The sequence below is a fragment of the Papio anubis genome, chromosome 14, assembly GCF_008728515.1.
Source record: "Papio anubis isolate 15944 chromosome 14, Panubis1.0, whole genome shotgun sequence".
NCBI classification, from domain to species: domain Eukaryota; kingdom Metazoa; phylum Chordata; class Mammalia; order Primates; family Cercopithecidae; genus Papio; species Papio anubis.
The window spans coordinates 33,198,078-33,215,193 of record NC_044989.1 but is presented as its reverse complement, the minus strand read 5'-3'; the positions used below and the strand labels follow the sequence as shown (position 1 = coordinate 33,215,193).

The 17,116-nt window shown below is 41.1% G+C and overlaps 1 protein-coding gene across 11 annotated transcripts in view; it reads right to left on the bottom strand.

The window, feature by feature from the left end:
* Nucleotides 1-11,521: 11,521 nt before the first annotated feature.
* Nucleotides 11,522-17,116, bottom strand: part of LTBP1 (latent transforming growth factor beta binding protein 1) — a 454,228-nt gene continuing 448,633 nt past the window's right edge. For all 11 annotated transcript variants that reach the window (XM_031655059.1, XM_031655061.1, XM_021924743.2 and 8 more), the window contains 2 exons: nt 14,651-14,800; nt 11,522-12,523 (listed from right to left, as the gene is read on the bottom strand). In XM_031655059.1, coding sequence (XP_031510919.1) covers nt 12,342-12,523; nt 14,651-14,800 — 332 coding nt within the window. In that variant the 3' untranslated portion in view covers nt 11,522-12,341. The remainder of the gene's footprint in view (nt 12,524-14,650; nt 14,801-17,116) is intronic.

Here is a 17,116-nt window from a genome sequence, read left to right as displayed (position 1 = left end):
TTTTGAAAGTGTACTCTGGGGATTATATAACCTTTTGTTCAATTCTGAAGATATTCGTAACACGCTGATATTAAACAAGCAAGCGCCTTTGCCAACCCCCTAGAGAAAAATAAATAAAATTGTTATCACCAGATTTAGTCTAAAAGAAAAATAATCGGCCCAAGCATAGCATGCATATTTTACAAACTGCACTTTTTTGGCCTTGACAAATACCATCCAGTTTACCCAAAGTTCATAAAAGGTTAATGTTTTCTGCTTTTGAAATGCATATATACTGTTCTCTGTGTGCTAATGATGTGGCCTCTTAACCAGGGTTTGATTTTTCTGTGCCCATCCGCCAATTTACTCAAAGTCGTAGTCTCAGGCAGTGACGTCATTCCTTGACACTAAAAACAAACACCACCCAGATCTCTGTTTGCTTTCTCCTGAGGGTTTGTAGGCCATCGAAGCGGTGCCGATGGGTGAGGGCACAGAGACCACAGGGTTTTTTCTTGTACCCACTGGTTCAAGCAGCTGGTTCCCAGGGACTGGCCCAGACCAAAACAAAACAAAAAAATAACTTCCAGAGAATGCTGTGCCAACTCTACATAAAAGTCGTAAGAATGTGAAGATGAAGGCACACAGGTGGCATCCAATATAAGGTCAATATCTATATTTAATTCACATCTATATCTATATTTACTTATTTACTGAAATATAAAGCATGCCAATTTTACAAGAAAATTCTGGGGAAAAAAATCAAAGTAGTTTTCTTCCCACTTGTTTTAAACAGTTTTTTAAGTGATTCTACAGATATAGTATACTATATACAGGTGTCCAAATGAAAACCACTGGTTATGGTTATATAACAATGTTCTACTAATTCTACAAATATATAATATCACGTGGTTAAAAATAAATATTTCAGTTGGGTGTGGTGGCTCACACCTGTAACCCTAGCACTTTGGGAGGTTGAGGCGGGTGGATCACCTGAGGTCAGGAGTTTGAGACCAGCCTGGCCAACATGACGAAACCCCATCTCTACTAAAAATAGAAAAAAATTAGCCGGGCGCAGTGGCGGGCACCTGTAGTCCCAGCTACTCGGGAGGCTGAGACAGGAGAATGGCGTGAACCCGGGAGGCGGAGCTTGCAGTGAGCCGAGATTGCGCCACTGCACTCCAGCCTGGGCGACAGAGCAAGACTCCGTCTCAAAAAAAAAAAAAAAAAAAAAAAAAAAAAAAAAAATCCCAACAGGGTTTTTTTTTTTTTTTTTAACTTAAACAGATCCTAAATTTATAAAAAGCAATGGGTTTAAGAGAATGAAAAGAGAAGCCACAGACTGGGAGAAAATCTTTGTAAAACATGTATCTGGTAAAAGATATATGGAAAATATACAAAGAACTTCTAAAACCCAACAATAAGAAAATGAACAACCCAATTAAAAAAAAATGGACAGAAGACCTGAAAAGATACAGTATTTCACCAAGATATACAGATGGCAAATAAGCAGTGAAAATATGTTCTATATCGTATGTCACTAGCAAGTTGCAAATTAAAACGAGATACCCTACACACCTATTAGAACGGCTAAAATCCAAAACACGGACACCAACAAATGCTGACAAACATATGGGGCAACAGGAACACTCATTCATTCCTAGTGGGAATGTAAAATGGTACAGCCACTCAGGAAGACATTTTCCAGCTTCTTACGAAACTAAACATATTCTTACTATACAATCCAGCAGCTGTATGTACTTCTTAACATTTAGCCAAAGAAGCTGAAAACTTACATCTACACAAGAACCTACACGCAGATGTTTAGAATAACCTGATTCCTCATTGTCAAAACTTGGAAGCAACAAAGATGTTCTTCAATAGGTGAGTGGATAAACTGTGGTACATGTATAAAATGGAATATTACCCAGCACTAAAAAGAAATGACCTATTAAGCCATGAAAAGAAATGGAGGAATCTCAAGTGCATATTGTTAAGTGAAAAAAGTCAATCTGAAAAAGCTACATATTATGTAATTCCAACCACGTTTTTTGGGCAAGACTATGGAGACAGTAAAAAGATCAGTGGTTGCTAGGGGTTTGGGTGATGGGGAAGTGAGGAAGGGTCAGATGAATAGGTGGGAGCACAGGGGATTTGTAGGGCATTGAAACTATTGTGTATGATATATTGGTGAATACATGTAATTATACATTTGTCAAAACCCATAGATGTGTAACTTTAATTAATAATTAATAAACTTTAATTAATAAGTATCAACAGAGGCTCATCCATTGTAACAAATGTGTTACACTAATGTAAGATATTAATGAGGGAACCTGGAGGCAGGAGTGGGGATGAGGGGCTGTATGAGAGCTGTCTATACTTTCCCCTCAATTTTTCTATACATGTAAAACTGCTCAAAAAATAATGTCTGCTCATTAATTATTTAAAAATCAAAGAGTGAGCACACTCCTTAAAAAAGAAGGTAGAGGAATTTGCCTTACCAGAAATGAAGACTTATAAAAATGCCCTAATAATGAAAACAGTATAACATTGATGCACAGATAGAAAAAACGTGATGGAATTGGACATAGAGTTCGGAAACAGACCTATGCATGGATGAAAATTTACAGCACAACTGTCTCTGCAGATCAGAAAGGGAAAGGATGACTATAAAATAAATGAATTGTTCCACCCATAGGTATGCACCCTAAAATAATGCTTTCCAGTGTTTTTCACAGATTGGCAAAACATCTGTTTCACAGGATGTCTATTTGGCAGACTGGGATTAATGGGAGGGGATTTGAGTCCTTTAAGTGGAGCTTGGTTAAAAAAATTAAATTTTCTTTATATAATACTTTTAAAATTAAGATTATGTAGTAGGTATAAAATTAAATATTGAATAATTTTATAACACTTCCTAATAAAGTACTTTTAAAGTATTATTGAGAAACTTGACCTTACATCTGCAAACTTTTAAATAGGTTTTATCTTTGAAATGACTACCTGCAGTTCCTGATCGAGACTTTTAATTTAATCTCTCGGATTTCTAATAGTCACTATCAGTGAAAAATTTGCACAAATGGATGGCTAAAACTTCTAAATCTTTTAAAAACCACTCAGAAATTTAAGACATTTAAAATCGCATTTAAAGAAGCTCTTCTTTTTTTACATTGGCAAAAGGAAAGTTGAAATTTCTTGTCAAAATGCCAGTGGATTTAGAATCCAATCTATCTTTTTCATGTCCAGTCTTTCGAATGTTGAAGCTGTAATTCACAGAATGCCCCTGTGTTGTTAGAGCGTTTACCACCTGTTTTTATGCCTCTACGGAATGTCCATTTGGAACACCCAGCTCTGCAGAGAATGACTATGGCTCAAGGGTTTCATTAAGCCATTCTAAGGTAGCAAATAGTTAATGTGATCACAGTTAACTAGGATTAAGAAATCAAGCTGGGAAAGATTGTATGATAAAAAGAAAAGGAATTTGACGTTTTTGACACAGTAGGGATTTCAGAGTTCACATTACTGACTGAAAAAAAAAAAAGTGACAAGATAGAAAGAGACTTGTTCGAGGTCGCATAACTGGCTGTGGAAGAGACAGAAATTAGGACCCAGGTAGGTGCTCTGAGATGCCAAGTCCAGTGCTATTTCTGGAAGACCAGACATACATTATTTGACAAAAAAGGAAGGAGCAGGTGAAGTGGCTGTGTGGTTCTCTTTTTTTTTTTTCCTAGTGAACTTTAAGCCCATACAATTCCAATTACTTCATCTTCTTAAGAGTTCTACATCCCCGGCTGGGCGCGATGGCTCATGCCTGTAATCCCAGCACTTTGGGAGGCCGAGGTGGGCGGATCACGAAGTCAGGAGATCAAGACCATCCTGGTTAACACGGTGAAACCCCGTCTCTACTAAAAATACAAAAAATTAGCCGGTCATGGTGATGGGCACCTGTAGTCCCAGCTACTTGGGAGGCTGAGGCAGGAGAATGGCGTGAACCCGGGAGGCAGAGCTTGCAGTGAGCCGAGATTGTGCCACTGCACTCCAGCCTGGGCAACAGAGTGAGACTCTCAAAAAAAAAAAAAGACTTCGACATCCCCACGCCCTCCAGGGTAGAATCAGTTGGTTCTGCTTTGTTTCCATAACACTGAATTCTAGGTTCTATTAATTACTTTACTTACCTCATTGCTTTATGGTTAGTTGGGCTCCCATCTGTCTTCTGAGCTAGCTATGGGGTCAAAGATGACTTGTTACTCATTTCCATATTCCCAGGGCTAGCACAACGCCTGGTACAAAATAAGCATTTAACAAATGCTTATAGAATAAATGAAATAACAGCAACTCCTTTTCACTATTAAAATCTTAGCAGAGGCTAATTAGTGCCTACCCAGTTCTCTTATGTGGGAAAGTTCTTTATGAACCATTTTCCCCTTGTCAGCTGCTTTCTTCTCTGTTCCCTCTCTATCCTTGAGAGGCTGCGCACCTCGGTGAGTATGCAACGCCCCCAGGAACCCACCTGCTAGGAACTTCTTGGTCTTAAAGGAAGGATGCTGAAATTGAACCCAGCTGGGCATGTTCCCCAAAGCCCACCCCCTTGCCATTTCCTTACAAGCATCTCATTATCCTTTTTTTGCTTTTGCTCTTTAGGCCTCTGCAAATGGAGAGAGGAAAAAGGGCTGTTTTCTCTTCCAAGAGCAGGACATTCCAGGTGGGGCTTAGGAGCAACATGACATCCTGTTCTGTATGTGCCTTAGAAGGGTCTGAGATTTTTATAGTTGAAGGTAACCTGCAGAGAACTATTAACGTCACAAGGGAAGGAACCAGGGAGGACAATTCCTACAGAGAGGAAGAGAGAAGTTTGCTTACTGATAGTAGAAAAAATATCCATCATTCAAAGAAATGTCTGGGAATGGGCTGAAAAAGTTGAGATGACTAAAGGTTGGGGGAGAACTTTAAAGACATCTTAGTAGGAAGGAAAACTTTAACCTGGTGCATAAACATCACATGATAAGGCTTCCTCGAGAGCATAACCTATCACTCCCCCTGGGTTCTCTTTCTGCTCCAGCCACACTGATTTTACTGGGCCTGAAGTTCTCCAAACATTCTCACCTCTTCTTTTGCTAATGGCCAACTCTTTTTTTTTTTTCAAAGTCTCGCTCTTGTCCCCGAGGCTGGAATGTGATGGCACGATCTCAGCTCGCTGCAACCTCTGCCTCCTGGGTTCAAGCGATTCTCCTGCCTCAGGCTCCTGAGTAGCTGGGATTACAGGCCCCTGCCACCACACCCGGCTAATTTTTGTATTTTTAGTAGAGACGGGGCTTCACCAAGTTGGCCAGGCTGGTCTTGAACTCCTGACCTCAGGTGATCCGCCTGCCTCAGCCTCCCAAAGAGATGGGATTACAGGCATGAGCCACCACTCCCGGCCCATGGCAAAGCCATACTCTTAAAGGCAGTGAAAGCTGGCCCGAGGACCCTCATATTCCTGTGATGATTGTAAATGTTTTATCCTAACTCGGGGAGCTTTTTTCCCTGAGAAATGTCTAATGTCTTATCAGAACATGATTTATCGCTGCACTTTGCAGATGATGCCTTCCCTATTCCCTTTTTCTCATAAGTTGCAATTACCCATCACTTTGATATGGATCTTTGGCAACCATCTCTATTTTCTTCTTCTTCTTGCCAAAGATTTGAGCAGCAAGTAATAGGTGCTCTAGGACATATTTAAGTCATTCTTCTTTGAAAGCTGGAGAGCGTATTAGCATCATAGAATTTTAGTGCTGCAACTAATTAGAACAATTCATTAATCTATGGTTATGGTCTTGTAGATGAGGGGGAAAAATCCCTGTTCCTCTGCCCATGTAAATTCTCCACTGGGGCCCTTGTAACAAAAGACAGATTTAAAAGTGAAAAACACATAGAAGTGTATTAACATGTGTATCTCATATACATGGAAGACTTACAATTTGGGCTTAAATATCATCTCCAGCTAAAATAAAGGAAGAAAGCTATGAAGGAGGCAACTTATGAGAAGGTGAATAGGGAAAGTATGGTAAACAACCGTGAGGCTTATTATGCAAGTTTCACTCCCAGAGCCATCATCTTTCTGATTCAGAGAGATACCCTCACAAATGGAAATTTTCTTTATAAATTTCCCTTATTAAAACAAAAAAAGTGTCTTATACTGTTTTCAGAGCCTCTACTGTCCGCTGTTTCTGAAAATAATCAGATTAAAATAATCATTGTGCTGGCCAGGCGCAGTGGCTCACGCCTGTAATCCCAGCACTTTGGGAGGCTGAGCCGGGCAGATCACGAGGTCAAGAGATTGAGACCATCCTGGCCAACATGGTGAAACTCCATCTCTACTAAAAATACGAAAATTACCTGGGCGTGGTGGTGCACACCTGTAGTCCCAGCTACTTGGGAAGCTGAGGCAGGAGAATTGCTTGAACCTGGGAAGCGGAGGTTGCAGTGAGCCGAGATGACGCCACTGCACTCCAGACTGCTGATGGAGCAAGACTCCGTCTCAAAAAGAAAAAAAAAAACAATAATCATCATTGTGCCAAAAAAGCATATTTAGAGTAGCATAGTCTGGTCGGCTACAGGTTGCCTCCACAAAGTAGTACATGAAACACTGCTGTGTATGTTAACTAAGGCTGCTGACGCAAATGAAATATTCATGAACCTCATTTCTTATGCCTATTTCTGGCAACATGGAGTCATTAAGATTTACCAGAATTAAAGTACAATTTTAGAGTAAGAAAATCTCTGTGTGAAAACACTAAAGCTAAATTATGATATGCTTTTGTATCTATAAACTTTTTTTTTTTTTTTTGGAGACTGAGTCTCACTCTGTTGCCCAGGCTGGAGTGCAGTGGCACAATCTCAGCTCACTGCAACCTCTGCCTCCTGGGTTCAAGTGATTCTCCTGCCTCAGCCTCCCAAGTAGCTGGGACTACAGGCATGTGCCACCATGCCTGGCTAATTTTTTTGTATTTTTAATAGCAGGGTTTCATCATGTTAGCCAGGATGGTCTCGATCTCCCGATCTCGTGATCCGCCCGCCTCGGCCTCCCAAAGTGCTGGGATTACAGTTGTGAGCCACCGCATCCGGCCTCTGTAAACTTTTTAAATAGAAATATGAAGTTGTACAAAAGAACTTTGATACAATTAAGGGTTTATTTAGTTTGCTAGATTAGTACTTGCTGTTCATTTCAACTAACATGGCAAATTTCAAGAACATAACTTTAAACTACATAGATTTAAATTAGATGGCCAGATTTAGTTTTTTTGGAATGACATTTGATTTTATGACAAATGAATAAAATATTGCTGATAGTATTTTAAGGTACCAGTTCCATGGGTGGGCAGAAGAGAAATGGTTCTTACTTGGGTATAAGACGTTTAAGTGCAGCTGGAAAATACGTGTCAAATGAATGACTCGACTACATCTTACCACGTGCCTGTCTCTTCATAACCAGTGAATTAGGACCACTGCCACAGAATCCCAGACCTCGTGTGAGGGCAACTGGCATTAAGCCTAAAATTGCAGTAACTTCTGAAAGGAGCTAAAAGAATCTTATATATCACACACACACACAAACTTTTTCTAGGGCTGTGAAACAAACGTTATGCAACAAAACTTACTTAAAAATGTCACATTTAAAGCTATGTATTATTGACTGGTCGTGGTGGCTCACACCTGTAATCCCAGCACTTTGGGAGGGTGAGGGGGGACACATCATCTGAGGTCAGGAATTCGAGACCAGCCTGGCCAAAATGGTGAAACACTGTCTCTACTAAAAATGCAATAATCAGCTCGATGTGGTGGCTCATGCCTGTAATTCCAGCTACTCGAGAGGCTGAAGTGGGAGAATTACTTGAACCTGCGAGGCAGAGGTTGCAGTGAGCTGAGAGCATGCCACTGCACTCCAGCTTGGGCAACGGAGCAAGACTCCATCTCAAAAAAATAAAAAATAAAAATAAATAAAGCAAGCTATGTATTTTCATTATGTACAGGCATCTCCTGCTTAATATAAGTAACCTGTAAAAATGAAAATGTGCTGTGTGAAAATGCTAATAGAATTCATGATACACCTCAGTCAAATCCCTTAATTTCCTACAAAGACAATGGAAAATAAAACTATCATGCTAGAATGTCAGATGCTTAAAACATCTCTTGGTAATCAATGTTGCTTTGTGTGCAGTAATATCTTCTCTTCCATATTTGTTTTTCTCACATACTCACGTGGCTTTCTTCTGTACAGTTTTAGACACTTGCTGTACTTTTTTGGGACTTGCACAACACTAGGTAAAAACAAAGTCTAGACGTGGAAGACACTATGAAAATGCATTAAGAGCACATGCTGGAAAGTGGAAACAGCTGGAAACTGGTCACACATTTTCCCTATACAAACATCAGCTACAAGATGTTGCAAGAGACAGGTAAGATATGAAGCTTTGAGATTGTATTAGCTTTCTATCACTGCAAATTCAGTGGCTTCAAACAATACACATTTGTTATCTTCGGTTCTATAGGTTGGAAGTTGACACTGAAACTGGCCCAACTGGCCCATAGAACTGATGTTTATCATTCCTTTGAATAAAAATAGAAATTGACCCTCCTGGTCTTGAAACTTGAGAACGTTCATTTGTCTTATCCGAGGTCCTTTCTTCATTTGTCTTATCGGAGGAAAAGCTAATGGGAAAATCCACCATAAGCTCTCCCAAATAGTATTAAGGAGCTGAAACTTACCAGATCACTGCATCTGGACCATGGGAGTCTGGACCCCTCACCTGTTACTACTACTGCCTGTTTGATCACCTGCTTCCTGTCGACCAACTCCTGCCTTACTCCTCCCTAATTCCTGTCTTCCCACACATGGTTACATTTCTTCCATTCCATAAACCCCCATTTTTGAGACTGATCTCCCATCTCCTGGGCTGCAGCACCCGATTAAATCCTTCCCTGACAACACTTGTCTCAGTGATTGGCTTTCTGTCCATCAAGTTGCAGGACCTAGATCAGACCTCTGGTGTTTCAGTAACAACACAAGTGTCATGGGACTGAAATCAAGGTGTCAAGGGGTCAGCAGGGTTGCATTCCTTTCTGGAAGCTCTAGGGGAGAATCTGTTTCTCACCTTTTCCAGCTTCTGAAGGCCACCCACATTCCTGGACTCATTCTCTCTCCTGGCTCCCTCAATTACAGGAAGAATCACTTGGCCAACCAGCAGTGGCAGGTTGAGTCTTTCTCACATCTCCCTCTGATTCTCCAATTCTGCCTTCCTCTTTCACTTTTTTTTTTCCCCCCCGAGACAAAGTCTTACTCTGTCACCCAGGCTGGAGTGCAGTGGTACAATCTCTGCTCATTGCAGCCTCTACATCCTGGGCTCAAGCAATCCTCCCACCTCAGCTTCCCAAGTAGCTTGGATTACAGGTGTGCACCACCATCCCCAACTAATTTTTTTTAATTTTATTTTTTGTAGAGATGGGGTTGCACTATGTTGCTCAGGCTGGTCTCAAACTCTTGGGCTCAAGTGATCCACCTGCCTTGGCCTTCCAAATTGCTGGGATTGTAAGTGTGAGCCACCATGACTGGCCTCCTTCCACTTTTAAGGTCCTCTTCCTTTTGGAAGAAATTACCAAATTATCTGGGTAGGCCCAGTATAATCACAATGAAATCACCCTTGTGATTACATTGGGCCCACCCACATAATCCGGGATAATCTTCCTATTAAGGCCAGGTGATTAACAGCTTATCTATAACCTTACTTCCCCTTTGCCATGGAAGGTAATATACCCACAGGTTCTGAGGATTAGGACACGGACATCTTTGGGGTGTCATTATTCTGCCCACTGTAGTTATTTAGTTATTTTTGAGACAGAGTTTTGTTCTTGTTGCCCAGGCTGGAGTGCAGTGGCGCGATCTTGGCTCACTGCAACCTCCCGGGTTCAAGCGATTCTCCTGCCTCAGTCTCCCGAGTAGCTGGGATTACAGGCTCCTGCCACCATGCCCGGCTAATTAATTTTCTCTCTTTTTTTTTTTAAGTAGAGATGGGGTTTCACCACATTGGCCAGGCTGGTCTCAAATTCCTGACCTCAGGTGATCCACCTGCCTCGGCCTCCCAAAGTGCTGAGATTTACAGGCGTGAGCCACTGCGCCCGGCCTACTGTAGTTATTAAAATGCAAAACTTTTCAGAAAAAAAGTTACGTGGGCAGACATTTCTGCTGGATATGCCTAGCCATAGTTTGTTTTTAAAAACTCAGATGCTTTTTCAAGTAAAAGTGAATTTCAGCTAAAGTTATGAAACAATGGCATTACCATGGTTGTGTAAGCAGGACTGGAACTGTGAAAGCTATTATTCATTTTTCCTGTGATATGTATTTTAGTTTGCTAGGGCTGCCATAACAAAGTACCAAAAACTGGGCGGCTTAAACAACAGAAATTTATTTTCCCTCAAATCTGGAGGCTAGCCGTTGGTTGGAGTTCAGAGTTTGGGCAGGGTTGATTTCTTCTGAGGCCTGTCTCCTTGGCTTGCAGATGGTTACTGTCTCCCTGTGTCTTCACGGGGTCTTTCCTGTGTATCTGTGTCCTAATCTCTTCTTCTAAGTGTTCCAGGTAGTCAGACAGGCATGAGGTTCCTCCCCCATCCACTAGGAATGTCAGGTGATGGTTCAGCAGTGACCACATTGCCTCTCTAAAAGTGATCAACTGGCAGCCGAGGCCAGGGAGGGGCCATTTCCTGATGGCCCACACCTGCTGCACTGAAGTGTTAATTGAATGCAGGTGCCAAAGAGATGCAACTTCCTGGGTATGAACATTAAGGACAAGATGGTGGAGTATGACCTTCCAGGGGCACACCACCAGAAAAGGGAAGAAAGCCTCAGACGGGCGTGTGTAGCTTCCTCAACACTGTGTGCTCACTTCCCAAGTGTAAGGAGGGCGCTGTGTGTGCGCAGGCAGCCCACCCTGAGGGAAGAATCATGGGAAAGGGGCCAGCCTGTGAAATCCTAGCTAGGTTCAAGGCTAAACACTGCACTTGGCCTTCAGGTGCCCACTTTTCCAAGTGAAGTTTCCTTTCTTTCCTGGTCTAAAACCTTTTAAAATAAACTTCCATTTCTGCTCTGAAACTTGCCTGATCTCTTTTTCTGCCTTATGCCCCTCAGTCAAATTACTTCTTCTGAGAAGGCAAGAATTGAGGTTGCTGCAGACCTATACAGATTCGCCACCGGTAACTCAGATACCTTCTATGGGTGACACAAGGACAGCAGTCCTATTGGATTAGGGCCACACCAATGACCTCATTATCCTTAATTACCTCATTAGAGATCCGATCTCCAAATCTAGTCACTTTCTGAAGTATTAGAGGTTAAAATTCCAACATATGAATGTTAGGGGAAACTACTTAGCCCCTGACAAGATCTAACAAATTTAATGATTAACTTGTAAAAGACTCTACATTAACAGAAGACCACTGGTAAAAATAAAAGTGGGGAGAGTGGGATACAACTTATACACGTGTACTCATTGACAATTACTCTCAGGTAGAATTTTTTCTACAAAAATGGTGATTTATTTCACTTTAACATACAATGGTAGATATATTGGGGATCATCAAATTTTAAAAAGTTTTTGTTGGGCTTACTTTACATATTACAATACTAACGTAAGCTTATAAACTCTTCCATTTCAGTGAAGGAAAGGGATCCAATTGACACCTGCTAGCAGCTTGGCTAAGAATGGACATTAACATCAAACAAAACACTGAAAATATAAAGTACTTTTCTCCAAATGTGTATAAAAGTTTTGAAACAAAATCACTGCCTGCTCCACAGGACAAACAATTTGAATTTCAAAAATGCTCCAGGCCAGGAATTGCATAACCCTGTGTAACAATATTTATAATACAGCTTAACAATATTTTATCGAAGACTTTTTCATTTGAGAGTTTAAAAAAACTGAAGGAAAAGAAAAACAGCCAAGGAACTGCACAACCAAAAAATGAAAATTATATAAAATATTTCCACCACTATTTAAATGCCAAATTTAATCAAGCAATAGTAAAAAAACAAAACAACATAATAATACAACCTTCTGTTTAAAATAACAGCACTGTTCCACTTCTCTTCCACTGAATTTTACATATGAACAGACTATATATACTGGTTTTTCAGAGAAATGTCCATTGGGTCTGCCACACCTGTTGGGCTCATCCTAAGTCCTCTCATTGTCTTCAGAGGACTTGCAACTGCATGCTGTTTCTGTATTTCCAGCCTTCCGGGTTAGGTGCAATGTCTCAAGTATAATACATTTCTCCCTTTTCCTTTACACAGTGCAGAGTATATGGGCTTAGGTTATGTAGATTCCGTTTCACTCCAGGTCACTGTCTTTCTCTAAATTCAAGGCGGTATTCAACGGAGTGCAGTAGTTCGGCTTGTCAGAAGGTACATAGCCTGGCAGACACAAACACTTGTAGGAACCTTCGGTGTTAATGCACTTGGCATTCTTGCAGAGAGACATCCGGTTGTTCAACTCATCGCATTCATTTACATCTGCAATAAGTCAAACGATGCAGGTAAACAATCTTTGATAATGCTCTGTGAGGACACATAACCTACTTGAGGCTTACCTGAGGCATCGAGGCAGCCTAAACGCTGCCCTTCCCCCGACCACCCCAAGTAAGCAAGCTATCTCCACCTTGCTTCAACCACAGACAAGATAAAGGGGACTTTTAAAAAATCTTAAAGAGGTAGATTATCAGGGAGGTCCTAGAACTTCTTTCCCTGTTGTCTAGCACAGCATGAGCATTTTGTGAGCTTGACATTTTCTAGTAGAACCTCAAGAAAGTTAGAGGAATTATATTCCTTCCAAATTCCTTCCCACAGGTGTGGAGGAACTGCTAGATTTGTCAAGAGGAACCAGATACCTAAGCAGAGACCTCTCCATACAGCCCCTCTAAAGCCTTCTGTAACATTCGCAGACCTCTTTCTACATGAGATCCATTTAGGCTCTCACTCACTTGAAACATCTATTAAGAACGTAGGTTACTTATTTTAAAGACACATCACGGATTAAAACTCACAAAAGCAAAGTGGGCAAAAGGACTGCTTCAAGAGGGAGAAGAGGCCGGGTGCGGTGGCTCACGCCTGTAATCCCAGCACTTTGGGAGGCCGAGGTGGGCGGATCACAAGGTCAGGAGATCGAGACCATCCTGGCTAAAAGGTAAAAACCCGTCTCTACTAAAAATACAAAAAAATTAGCCGGGTCTGGTGGTGGGTGCCTGTAGTCCCAGCTATTCGGAAGGCTGATGCTGGAGAATGGTGTGAACTCGGGAGGCAGAGCTTGCAGTGAGCCGAGATTGTGTCACTGCACTTCAGCCTGGGTGACAGAGCAAGACTCCTCCTCAAAAAAAAAAAAGAGGGAGAAGAAAAATAAAGGAAAAACTTATGTGGCAAACAGGCCCTGAAAGATAACACTAGGTCACACAGAGAAGGTTAAACGTATGTTTCCAGCTCTTTTCAATGTAAGAGGCGGGGGGCAACATGACAGCTTTGGGAGGAGTTTCATTCAAATGGTTACTAGGAAGTTGTACTTTTTTTTTTTTTTTTTGAGATGGAGTCTGGCTCTGTTGCCCAGGCTGGACTGCAGTGGCCGGATCTCAGCTCACTGCAAGCTCCGCCTCCCGGGTTTACGCCATTCTCCTGCCTCAGTCTCCCGAGTAGCTGGGACTATAGGTGCTCGCCACCTCGCCCAGCTAGATTTTTGTATTTTTTAGTAGAGACGGGGTTTCACCGTGTTAGCCAGGATGGTCTCAATCTCCTGACCTCGTGATCCGCCCGTCTCGGCCTCCCAAAGTGCTGGGATTACAGGCTTGAGCCACCGCGCCCGGCCGGAAGTTGTACTTTTTGCAGATGTCTACACTCCCTTATGCTAGTGTCAAGTATTCAAGGAAATCATTACTTGCTGCAGTCAAAAGCTAAATTTAAGAGTCAAACTAATTATCTGGGATATTCAGGCCTTTCCTCCAATATTTACCACTATTTGGATTCTTTTTTTTTTTTTTTCAATCCTCATTGATAAATGGATTCCTAAATGAAACACCAACTCTTTCTTTTTAAAAAGAATTGTGGTAGGCTGGGTAAGGTGGCTCACACCTGTGATCCCAGCACTTTGGGAGGCCAAGGCGGGTGGATTACCTGAGGTCAGAAGTTCGAGACCATCCTGACCAACATAATGAAACCCCATCTCTACTAAAAATACAAAATTAGTCACGTGTGGTGGTGCAAGCATGTAATCCAGCTACTCAGGAGGCTGAGGCAGGAGAATTGCTTGAACCTGGGAGGCAGAAGTTGCAGTGAGTAAAGATCACCCCATTGCACTCCAGCCTGGGTGACAAGAGTAAAACTCCACCTCAAAAAAAAAAAAAAAAAAAGAAAAAAAGAAAAAAAGAAAAGAATTGTGGTAAAATATACAGAACATATTTACCATTTTAACCATTTTTAAGTATACAGTGGCATTAAGTATATTCATACTGTACTTAATGTACATCCCCAGAACTTTTCTCGTCTTCCCAAACTGAAACTCAGCAAATCTATCTTAAATGTTCTCTGCTGACTGAGGTATGGACATGGCGGTGTCAGGAAAAAATTAATGTCCCATAAAACACATGTCATTCTTACCGACACAGGTCATCTTGGCTGTATCCAAGTGATACCCATCAAAGCAATCACAGGTGTAACCTTCCTGGACCCTCACACAACGACCATTTTCACATCCATTGAGGATGCCGCATTCCTCAGCCTGTAACTCCTCAAAGCTATTTAGAAAACCTGAAAAGGAAAGGGCAGAAGCTAAGTTAGACCTTTTCAACTTCCTACACCATTTTTTAAATGATATTTAGATGATGGTTCGTTTTCTAAATAGACACATATATGTCCATATATATTTTAGACATCTTAAAGTTAGCATTAGAAATACTGAACGTAGCTGTGTAAAAGAGCATAAAAATAAAAAAATTTATATATTTTCTGCAGAGTAGCCTCATATTTTGAATTCTGATGTTCTATGTTAAAATCACATAAAATGAGAAAGCAAGTACGGTTTTTGTTTTTGATCTTAATTATTAAAAGTGTTCATCTAAAGTTCCAAACTTCCTGAGTTCGCAGTAGGGCAAATGTCAGATTCTCAGGACAGAACCGACAGAATTCACTATTGGAGTCTAGTAAGCATTTGCTAAGAAGGTCCGTAAGAGTGTGAGGCAATACATTTTCAGCTGGAGTTTGTGAGACCAGGGAGAAGCAGGCTGGCCTTGCCATGTGTTTGTTTGCTCTGGCTACGGAATGAGCCTTACAAAAGGGCTCCCAGGGGATCAAAGGACAAATTCAGTAAAAGGGCCTCAAAACATCCTGATAAATGAGAAAGAACATCATACTTGTGTTTAGAAAACCAAAAGTCTGGTCTCATGCCTATAATCCCAGCACTTTGGGAGGCTAAGGCAGACGGATCACCTGAGGCCAGGAGTTCAAGACCAGCGTGGCCAACATGGTAAAACTCTACTAAAACTACAAAAAATTAGCTGGGCATGGTGGTGGATGCCTGTAATCCCAGCTACTCGGGAGGCTGAGGCAGAAGAATCGCTTGAGCCTGAGAGGTGGAGGCTGCAGTGTGCTGAGATCACAGCCACTGTCCAGTCTGGGCAACAGAGTGAGACTCTGTCAAACAAACAAACAAAAACAAAAACAAAAAACAAAAAGTCTTTTTTTAAGGAAACAAAGAAACTCGTTTGGCTCTTTTTATAGTTTAGATCTCTTGAAACCAAGTCAGAGCTAGATTTTAGAGTTTTTGTGATATAAAAACAATTTAGCTAGGCATCAAGAGTGTTTAGTTCTCATTTTGCAGAGGAAAGTTCTAAACATAAATCCACAGTGACCCAACACACTGTCATATGGCCTTTCATCTCCTCTCTCTTCCCAATAGTACCACGAAGTAGCTTCAAAAAATTAAAATATGGCTAGAACTTTCTATCTGGCCTTTGAAGTAATTCTCCGGTGGAACCACAGGGGGCAGCAAAATATCATTGCTTATGGAGGGCAATAAGGTCTAACTCGGAGGAACTGGACAAGGATAGGGAGTTTGGTCTCGTTGGTCACCGAAGAGCAATCAACTTAGCCAGTTTCTTTTTTTCTTTTTTTTCCTAAACACAAAAATAAAGACTTACTTCTCTTAACAACAAAAAGAAGTTTCAACAATGACTAAAGTGCCTGGGGTCAACATGGAGACAAATTTGGTCAGAGTTTCTCTTATATTCTAAGATTAGGTGCCCTGAGAGGAGAGAGGTGAAGAAGAAACTTTAGAGCATGCCCTTCAGAGAAGAAAGTGGGTTTTAGACATGATCTAAAAATATACAATAAGTGAATGTTAAATTATCTCTTTGGGTAAGAACAATACACTGGTACTGGGGGACGTGAGTTCCCATTCCCATTTCACTATGTGTACATTATAAACTTGGGCAGAAAGCTTATTTTCCTCACTTATGAAATAAAAGCACTGAATTTTATGATCTCTAAAGCCCCACTCAATTATAGGTTTATTTTGTGGAAATGAACCATGGGATTTGAATCAGAGGAACTGGGTCTTTTGCTCATGCCTGTGACCCTGGCCAAGTCACTTGATTTTGCTGAAACCAGGTTCCTCATTTAAAAATAGAGAAACAATGCTATGTAGAATGGCAGACCCAATGTTGAACACAATGCCTGCACTCAGTAGGAAGTATTTTGTAATGAACGAACACTTTTCTACCTTGTAAAGACTAAATGAGATTTGGTATAAGTTTGGGGGATAAAAAAGAAAATATGGTACATATACACCTGGAATACTATGCAGCCATAAAAAAGAATGAGATAATGTGTTCTGCAGGAACATGGATGGAGTTGGAGGTTATTATCCTTAGCAAATTAAAGCAGGAACAGAAAATCAAATACCACATGTTCTCACTTGTAAGTGGCAGCTAAATGATAAGAACTTATAAATACAAAGAGGGAAACAACAATGACTTTCCTCACAGAATTGGAAAAAACTACTTTAAAGTTCATATGGAACCAAAAAAGAGCCCCCATTGCCAAGACAATCCTAAGCAAAAAGAACAA